At 49.9% G+C, this 10,000-nt stretch overlaps 2 protein-coding genes across 2 annotated transcripts in view; one reads left to right on the top strand and one right to left on the bottom strand.

Annotated features, from left to right (window-relative positions):
- Positions 1–386, bottom strand: part of LOC126581831 (zinc finger protein 236-like) — a 1,887-nt gene extending 1,501 nt beyond the window's left edge. The window contains exon 1 of the mRNA XM_050245756.1: positions 1–386. This exon is cut by the window's left edge and continues 1,501 nt beyond it. Coding sequence (XP_050101713.1) covers positions 1–379 — 379 coding nt within the window. The 5' untranslated portion in view covers positions 380–386.
- Positions 387–824: 438 nt separating this feature from the next.
- The window catches only part of LOC126574003 (uncharacterized), an 83,289-nt gene continuing 74,113 nt past the window's right edge, over positions 825–10,000 (top strand). Inside the window, exon 1 of the mRNA XM_050233900.1 lies at positions 825–1,538. The gene's annotated coding sequence lies outside the window, so the exon portion shown is untranslated. The remainder of the gene's footprint in view (positions 1,539–10,000) is intronic.

The following is a 10,000-nucleotide window of genomic DNA, read 5'->3' as shown; positions in this document are numbered from 1 at the left end:
GGACGACCGTGCCACACAGTTCGCACATGTGTCGGAATATCTTCATCGGATTGCTGGTGAAATTTGTGCGCCATTCCTCCGCCGGAACGTGATTCGATCGGCACAGCTGTTGGGCGCTCTCCGGTACAGCCAACGGATCATTCGGATCCACATTCAACAAAACCGTCGGATACTTGCCGTCCGTTGCGTTGAAAGTGATTGGTGGGACTTGATCGCACTGTTCGATCTGTGAGCGACATCCACCACAAACGGGGCTCAAGATTGCCGGTAACTCGGGTATCTTGTACTGCGTGATTCTAAAAATGTGATCCCTCAGTTTAACGTCGTTGGCAGCGCAAACGATTAATCCCATTGAGCACCCTCTCTTGGAGCACAACATGCATACATCCGTGGAACTGGAAAAGAGAACAGATATCGTTATAAACCGTAGGAAGCAGAATTTCGCAGCGATTTCGTTCGTCGTTACCAAATCAGATTCGAAGCCATTTTAAAGGGAGGGGGGTGGGTTGTCTGTTTATTTACTGTTTGAACTGACAGTTTGACAGTTTCGCGAGACCCTATTGACAGAGAACATTTCTCGCTCCTGTTAAGACGCTGCCACACTGGTTGCGGTACTTGCGGAAGTTGCGGACGCTTTTTGGTTTGTCAAACACGGTATCCAACGAGATTGTTCAGATGTGCTTTTGTTACGACACGAGCGGCAGATGCAGCAGTGTTGTGAATTTCTACAAATTTGCCGCACGTACCGCACTTACCGCAACCAGTGTGGCAGCGCCTTAAACTGTCAAATAAGTTTTTTTCCGCGAGTTGACGAGGTACGGGGCGGTCACGTTCGTTCGTTTCTCTGATAATATCGAATAATACCTAATATAACTACTAAGCTGTGAAGTCCTTTATGTTGGTTTCAGTTCACAGAGCTATACTTAAACAAACTGCATAAAAGGATGGTGGGTCTCGGTAGTCGGTCTTCCGAAGTTTGAGCCGCGTTCTCGTTCTTCAACTGTTCGGCGTTAATTTCCATCGTCGCCTTCTGGTGTGTGCTTTGTGCGGTAAATGTGTGGAAAATGTGGAATCGGGCTGCTCCATCAACCACAACTTCCCATCGCCCGGCGAGCACGTGAAGCAGGAAAATCCTGCGCGTGTGTTGTGTTGTGAATTTGTGCGTGCCAAGCGAAGAAAAAGCCTCCTCGGGAGCCTCCTCAATGAAAATATTCCTCAAACTTCGCTCAAAGTTTGAAATTATTGTCCCCCAAATGTGCTCACCGCGCTTGTTGTTCCCGTAAATTGGTGGCGGTGCAGTTTCTGGCCCTTTTTCTGTGTTTGCGGCGTTTCCTCTTTGGAGGGATTGCCGTCGTGAAGTGAAAGAAAGCCCAGGAGGACGTCGTCCAGACGCACACAAAAAAGGATCACACTCAGAGGACACCAAGGGGATCATCATCGAAGCGAGACGAATTGGAAGGAGAACAACATCCCTTCCAGGATGGTCTCGAGGATGGGCTGAGAACGAATCCTTCTTCGTTGGGCGACGGCAACGGCAGGTAAGAACAAAGGAGGCTCGTCTTCTGTTCTTCTGGAGCAGGTACGAAGCCTACTTTAGAAACTATATCCATCCAGTTTCAGGCTTTGCACTCCGTTACCTGGTCAGCGACTGATGGGCGATTTAATGTTGAAATTTATGCAAAACTCAGGCTGTTCTGATCAACCTGCTACGCAACTCTGGCCCCGTACCGATCGTTATCGGAAGCTGAAAGCGGGTACGCGGTCGCGATCTTAAGGACCACGATGTGTTCCACGGTGCGTTGCGATTCACAATCAAGTAGAACCAGTTATACCAGTCGAACAACTCCTTCCTGCTCCGCATACCAAGCAGCAGCACCAGTGGTTCTCCCGGTAACGTCCGCTCGAGTGTACAATGTTTGAAAACATTCAAAGGCTCCCGGTTGTTCTGACCACAGTCATCCCAATCGGCGAAGCACCTGTGTGTCCGCTTGTGTGCCAGCGGGAAGTCGTAACCAGTTTTGCCCGGACGCTGCACCACGCATGGTAGTCACTGTTTCGGACATTTATTTGTTTGCCAATTCTCCACGACGTTCACGATCCTGTTGAGCTACCCTGTCCCATCGATAAGCCGCCGATGGCCAAGGGTGGATTATCATGCCGAGTCATGAACTTGATAAGCTCGCCGTAAGCACGCACTGCAACATTAGACTATTGGGCAATGCAATGCAAGCTGCATAGAAACCGGATTGGCGCGATCACAGTTGGCGGAAACACTCGTCGCTTTTCTCAAGCGACCATCGCTGCAGCCGCCACCATACCTGGCATGTAATTGCCGTGAGATAATCTTCTGCATCGAGACCATCATCATGTTTTCTCCCCCCTTTTCGGAGACATCCCCCCCGTTGGCAACGGTCAATGTCCAAACGGCCCGGCTAGACGGAGACGGGTTTTTCGGAACGCAACTGAAACATGACAGAAAAGTCATTACTCTGTGTCTGTGATGGGGCGATGCTGGTGACGGAATGCACGGGAGAACCACTTTCCACAGATGGGCAGCGGCCGTCGACAATCCCGCTCCTCACGGTATCAACCTTTTCACGGCTACACGGCAACCAGTGCCAGCTGTTTTCGAGTGAAACTCGCTTAAGGGGCGTCCACTGGTACTGCATGGTCAGCAGCTTTACCGGCCAGTGGCAAGGTTGCTGGTGCAGGCGCTCCATATGGCGCAAAACATTGCCAAAAACGCGCTAGTGCGGACAACCGGGAAGGAAGCACAGCTTATGTAACGGGATTTGTTTGATGCTTGAACCGTATGACACGAATCCTAGTCGCTTCCAACCAATTCCTAAGGCTAATTATGGCCCGTGAAATGTACCGACCGACGTTGGCCACGTACTGTGTATGTTTTTCGTTCGCCAAGGGGCCACGTGCTGTGGCTTCGTTCGGTTCGGTTCGCTTCGGTTCACTCCTGCCTCCTGCCCTCTGGAGCCACATGCCGACAGTCCGAGGATTGTATAAACAAATTCATTTTCGTTTTTCCAACATTCTCTGTGGGCCGCTAGCTCTTCGTCCGTGGGTAAGCTGGTAATGAGATTAAGCCAAACCAAAATAGAGTCCCCGGCGCGGACGGGCGGGCGGTAAAGATGATATCTTATTTCTGAACGTTTCGTCGGGAAACCCGCGGTTCGGCTCATGTAGCTTGTAAACGATATTTCTGTTTTATTTAATTTATATAATTTCCGTTACGTACGGAACACGAAATGCCCGTTCTGGCACACGCATAGGGTACTACGATTGAACAAAGCGTTACGGATAGCCTGCTACGTACAATACACAATATGCGTATCAATTCACCGCGGCTTATCAGTCACCACGGCGACCATGGCAATTAAACTTGACAACCCTGCTACCTTTACTCGCAAAGGCCAGAAGACATCGAACTGCCGATGCCCACAACCCCTTCCAGGCTGCCCTGGTGGTGTAGTAGAGTTGAAGGTGAAGGTTGAAAAGTTCTACTACTTCATTGTGAGCGACTGCTGGAATCGAATCGACCAGAACCTTACCAACCTTACTGGATGCAGTTGCGTCATGACCCAATTTGGTGAAATTGGCCGGGCACTGTCATACATTACTCAATGTTTTTAAACCTCGGATTATGCTGAAAACGCACATAGCGTTCTGCTTCTGAGGTCAACGGAACCGAGCGACGGGCTAGGACGACGAAGGCACGCTGCGTCTTCTAGTGAGGCTGGCGCTTTATCAGTGGGTGATAATGGACCGATTCCGTCGCCCTGATGCGTACAGAAGCGCAACGTGTGTGTCTGGAAGCACTCGCTTATCGCTCGCCTAGCATGAAACGCCCAGAAGGAGACGGCAATCGGTTTGTTGGCGGAGTTGCCGTCACTCAAGCAAGCGGCGCGCGCGAGGTTTATTGATAAATATGCTTGCTAGCTCCGTCCTCTGGACGGTTTTGACTGCCAGCTGATAAGATGCTAGAACAGCGTGCGTGCTAGGTTGCGGCTGTACTAATACTAATCTAGCAGCATATCCCGTAAACCACTCGCTAGAACGATGCAATCGTTTGGATGCATCATCTTTGCCGCATTTCGTTCGTCGCATAATGGCACCACCGCCGAACGTAATCAATTTTTGATAAAGTGGTTACAAATCTCCATTAAACCGCTTCATTCCCCCGCCTGCCCGGGGATGGAAATTGGTTGGCTTCCATCCAATGATCGTTGACTTTTGCGCACCCAACTGCCTGGCAGTGGGCAGAGGAGGGCAATTGGGCGGCTTCACCTGGTTCCCGGAACCGCGCCAGAACATAAATTGTCATTAAAACCTCAATCGTTGGACAGCACGATCCTGTCGAGGGATTAATCCTCGCATCGCATGTCCCCGGCCTCTGTACATGCGCGAGACATAAAACTTTCCTTTTTTTTGTTAAATGAGAAGAGCTCCCCGAGGGAATGCACTCGAATGCACGCACGTGATGGGTCCCCGAAAAGGTAATAAAACTTTTACTTCCCATAAAAGGCGGCCAGGGTTGCGCGCGCGCGGCGGAAGATGGATGCTTCTCTCGTTTGAGGTCACTGCGGGGCCTAGGTATCGAAGTTTCGTGGTCCTTAAACTCCACCAACAGATCGTGCTAGTGGCCCGGTTGTTGTTGTTGTTGCTGATGACGAAGGTTCGATAAGAGTTGACGGCTCGTGTGATGATTAGAAACGCTTTGCGTTGACATTGGTGGCAGGGCTGGCGTGTCGTTTACACTGAACGACACGTGCAATTACTCGTCAGATAGGTACCAGCAGGAGGGCGGGGTTGCACACTCACCTTATCGATAAGCAGCTCCCAAGTTTGAGGATAAAGAAGTAGTTTACATTTCGTGGAGAGCGAACCAATGATTCTGTTTGCAACTTTTTCTTTAGCAATCAAACAAGATTATCGCGACACACAATGCGGCCCTGGGTTCATCAACAACAACAACAACAAGAGCGAGTAGCACAAGAAAAACCCGGCCTCGCGGTGAGTAATGGCACGAGACATGCTGCTGTTGCTGCTGCTGCTGCTGCTCGCGATCCACGACGGTCATTAAACTTGAACTCTGGCTCATCGTCAGCAAGACAGGAAAAAGGTGAAGGAATTTCCATTCGCCACTCCTCAGTCTCCTCGTTGCGCCTTGTGCGGTTGTCTTTGTATGGAGTTTGCGTCAGCCTTTCGGCCCCCATTGGTGGAAAAGAACCCCGTCACCCATGACTAATGGCTAAACCGCGTGGTCCATCCTGTAAGGGGCTCCAGGTGGAAGGAGAGATCCAGTGTAGCTTCTTTATTTGTTGTAACAAGTGGGAACTACCTGGACCCATTTCGTGGATCGATTCTATTTTTGCGACAAAATCGCCGAGATCAAGTCAAGGCCATCGAGCGCGTCTATAACTGGAGCAGCGATAAAAACGCGCCCAGTGCATTAGTTCTTTCCAGTGACTGTGACTAACCGCCGGCCCGTTGCTCTCGACTGTCACGGTCGATGAAGCCCGGTGTTTGTTTTGGAGCACAAATGGCCACATGGGGAATAATTCTTTTATTTCTTTTTTTTTTTTGGCGAGGAGTATTTCGTCTTCCGCCAACAAGATCGCGAAACCCCGTTACGCGACAATGTACCCCTCTCCGGGTGATGAGGGATGACCAAATTGGCAAAAGAAAAAAACAGAATCACGGCAATGAAAACCACGATTCCGATTCCATGGTTGTCCTGTGTGTAAAAGGAACACCTGGATGGCTATTTGCAACCTGCAGGTGCACCATTGCCTGCAGGCGATACCGAAAGGCCTAGGTTAGTAGGTCAAAAATGTGGGGTGAGGCCTCAGAATGTTGCCAACATAGAACCCTCTTACACCTCATCCTCGCATGGTGTTGGGCGCTGGGTGCTGTTCAAACGGCGGAACCTAGATACAGGTCTTTGCGGGGTAAGCGGCCTGTGCAATGGTGGAAAGGGGTTTGCTCTCTTCGAGGCGTAAGATAAGTGAAAAACGTTATAACGGTCACTGTGGACCGGCCGGGGCCATGAGACACAAACCGCGTAAAGCGACCGCTATCAGGTGAGACTCTTCTTGAGGCCGGCATGGACCATGGTGGCTGCATTGGCCTCTCTCTTTCTCTCGGCCGTTAGGCAATTTTTCACTGTGGCCGAGGGCCTCTGTGTTTAATGTTTTCGCCAAGGCTTCTAGCAAGGTGTACCGTGCCGGGACCCGTTAGCGGGGCTGAGTGATGGTGCGCGCAGATAAGTAAATTCCCCTTTCTGGGGTTGGAGTATTTGGAATGTGAAATTGAACCACCCACAGCAGAGAGAACCCAATTCAGCCCAAGCTCAGTCAGCTCGTGAGCTTTGTCGCAAAACCGCAAATTAGGTTAAACTTTCGCATAAACGTTTATCGTAAAGTTACCGTCAAACTGCTTTTAGTTAATTATTTATTTACGTTACAGCACTGACCCTGGCTCGCTTGCCTGCCTTGTGGTCAATAAATTACAAATGAAGCACTCACAGCCGGTATCATCTCCCAAGAGAACACTTGAGGCACCGGTGACCGGTGGCCAATAGGCTTTCGATGTCCAAAACCAGCAAGCAACCGGAGCAACATGACCACCACGGGCAGCAGCACGGTTCGATGTCCCCAAACAGGTGAAGTGATTGCCCTCGCGAAAACCTACACCAGAACCCGAATGAGGCGGTGTCTCGGGTCGTCTTGTCTAGGCCGGGTGGGGGTCCGTCGGTGGTCACGTGTGCCGGGCGCTTATACGCTCCACGACCAGGTCGAGTTCATCAATATTAATTACTTTAGCGTCTTTCGGTCGAGAGCCCAACGCTCAAGCCACCACTCGCCGGTGTTCGCTGAGGTGCTGTGAATACTCTTCTCTGTGTCGCTCGTGTGTTAGGTGTCTCGCTTGACTGCCAACATATCGTAAGCTGCGGTACGATGGTTTGGGTTCACCAACTTCACTTGCTCCTCCTCTCGCTGTTTCTGGATCTTGGTTGTGATCAGCAAGGTGCAAACACACTCCATTCCTCCGCCTATAATGTGACAGCCGGATCGATGGGTTTTTGTACTCGATAAATCATAATTTATGCGTGCCGAATTGTGCTGATGCATGCTCGATATCGTTCCCGTGCTCGATATGATTGATAATGGGTGCAATTTCGCTAAAAAGGATCTAAAAGATCGCACCACTTGCGCTACTCCCGGTTGTCGATATCTCGCGTTGCTTCCACTTCCGCCACAGGCCCGGAAGAGAAGGCAATTGATCCTCAATCGGTGGTGGATTACATGTCAGCAAGTACAAACAAAGAACACTATACACGCTTGCACAGCCACGATGTTTTCTGTTACTGATACTGATACTGTTCCGGAATCGTACACCTCGACGACCAACTCGCCTGTTCCAGTGGCGAAAACAACGCTTGGCCATGACGTGAATGGTGCCGCCGACCGGTCCCACAAACCACAAATGACGCAGCACGCAGCGTGCGCGGTCTGTTTGGTGACGAAAGCATCGAACGCGTTCCGCAGCTGACGAGATTTTGGGCTCTTGACGCGTTGTCCGCGTTTATTGCTGATAAATGAAATTGGCAGATCCATCGATGGGGTGCTCTCGTGGACCCCAAGCCGCGTTCACGTTCCATCTTGAAAATGACGATGGCCTTTGCATGTCTCTGTGTTCCACGGGAGTGACACGCAGTACGTGCGCGATTAGATGTTCGCGTGACAATCCGCGAGATGACGAAAGTGTGAACCACGGCGGTTTACGAGGCTGGATTATCGATTTCGTGGAACTTCGTGTCGACTGGAATGATTTTCTTTTTCTGGGAACCGTCAACCTTCCAGAAACCTGATAATTCTCGATTCCTCGGGAACGGGTAGCTGAAGGATAAGATTCATCTTGGTTGGGCTTAAAGGAATTGGGGTCAAAACAGGATAATGGATGGGGATTTTTTTGTGACGAAGCTTTAGATTATATATCTAGATAGGATTAAAAGGACGCAGCTTAATGAAAATATATTTAAAAAAGTATAACCATGACGCGAGTGTCGATTGTTGCTTCGTGCTCGATCATTTGAGTTACAGTTAAAAGTTAAACATAGAAATCTCCCTAAACATATACCAAAATAGTACCAGATTCTTTAATTAAAATCTTTTCTCTACTTACAGGTAAGAAGTCGCTTCAAAATTCCGGAATCAACTCATTAAACGCTCCCTCATACTGGTATGTTATCGAAAAAGTAACAAAAACGGTTCTACTTTATTCGTTATGAAATGAAGATGAAATGCGACACTAGCGACGCATTCAAGCTCGCCTTTCATGCGACCATTCGCTGGGCAAGAGCGAAGAGCGTCGCCTCCCTGGAGAGTTTCTCATCCGAGACCGCATCCGTTTCGCCAATTGCTCACCTTGGCATAGGAGAAGAAAAAAACACCCGTTGGTTCCTTTCAACGGTTCCAGCACGCCTGGCGACTATCTGTCACGTTTCTGTCCGCCGTGCCACTGTCACGGGACAAGCGCGCACACGCATCATAGACACGGACTTGCGGCTTGATCCAATTGCAGTCACCGTGACAGTTCGCCTGACAAATCACCGCTCGACACTGACCTTCCCAAGCGACGGTTACTCACAGCTGGCTCGCACTGGCTGGCCGATCGTTCTCGAGGGCCTTGTTAAGGGCATCCAATCCAGCGCGATGGCTTTTGAGTCGCGGGTAGTTGTCGGCAAAAGATAAAAGCGATGAGATGGAGTCTCTCACTACACATGGCAGTCCACCATGTAAAGGTGGTGATCCTTCCCCACCTCATCGGGGGGTTGGTTTTTTTTTTATTTGGATCCTCTAGTACGCTGGCCAGCAAGCCAGTCAGCTAGATCGTACCCGCCACCACCGTGTAATGGTTAACGATTACGGCTGCAACGAACAAATTGATGAAGCATAATTATTTATCCCGTCCCGTCGTATGGAGCTGTGCGAGAAGTTTCGCCTTTTCCATCGGCGTAAATGAGCGGAGCACAACGCGGCACAGTGGGGCCATTGGTTAGCCTCGCTAGTTAGTAGGACATCGTGCCAGCAGCAATGAAGGGGGGTTGGTTCGTGATTCGCTTTTTGCCATTCCGTCTGCACCGAGACTGGTGACAGGTTGAGATTAACCTTCCATCAATCAGCTGGCGCTTGGTTGCTGGCATTCAATTAATGGTTTGAAGGAAAAACGGAGAAGCTAGAGGAAATTCCAGCCGTCCCTGGGGACACACAGAGAAGAAACATCTGTTGACAGTGTGTCAACTGCAGTGAAATCATTCGCAATCGAACAATCGATCACTTGCTGCGTCATGCAGTCGTACCTTCGCTTCTATTCTTCGGAGCGAGTTGATTTCGTTTTCCACTGGGCTCGATCCTTTCAACTTTAAGGGCACTCTCCACATATTTGGTGGAAATTAGCATAAACACTCAATGCTCACACAAAGGAAGCACCGTTGGGATTAGTCTTTGATGACCATTTGCTCTGTGATTCCTTTCCATCCGATGAAAGCCTCATTACTAGACGACATCAACAATCGTGCCAAGCATCACAAATGATGTCATTTGTTTGACCGAATTCACCCTTCGCGCACACATTGCGTTCTTACTCCACTCCGTTCGTGCACATCATTAGCAAACCTAATAAGTGAAAGTAATGCCGTTTGTCATCCGCTCGTCGTGGCTCAACATATCTCGCCCAGAAGGGGAGGCAGCATAATCGCGAGCATTTGCTGTGCCTTCTGTCGCCACATCGTGGTGTGTCATCTAATGGTATTGTTTAGTATCACGCTGATGTGCGATGGGTTGGTGGTAGTGTCTGTTGGTGGCAACAACGATGCGATGATAGTTTTTATGCTGCAGCATGGTGCCCGGTGGTACAGGTGCGTACCTAAAAGGGCCACGTTGCACGTTGTGGCGTTAATCTTTCTTCTTGCTGCTCCACTGGT

This window comes from Anopheles aquasalis, chromosome 2, assembly GCF_943734665.1.
Source record: "Anopheles aquasalis chromosome 2, idAnoAquaMG_Q_19, whole genome shotgun sequence".
NCBI lineage: Eukaryota > Metazoa > Arthropoda > Insecta > Diptera > Culicidae > Anopheles > Anopheles aquasalis.
This window is presented reverse-complemented; position numbering and strand designations above follow the sequence as displayed.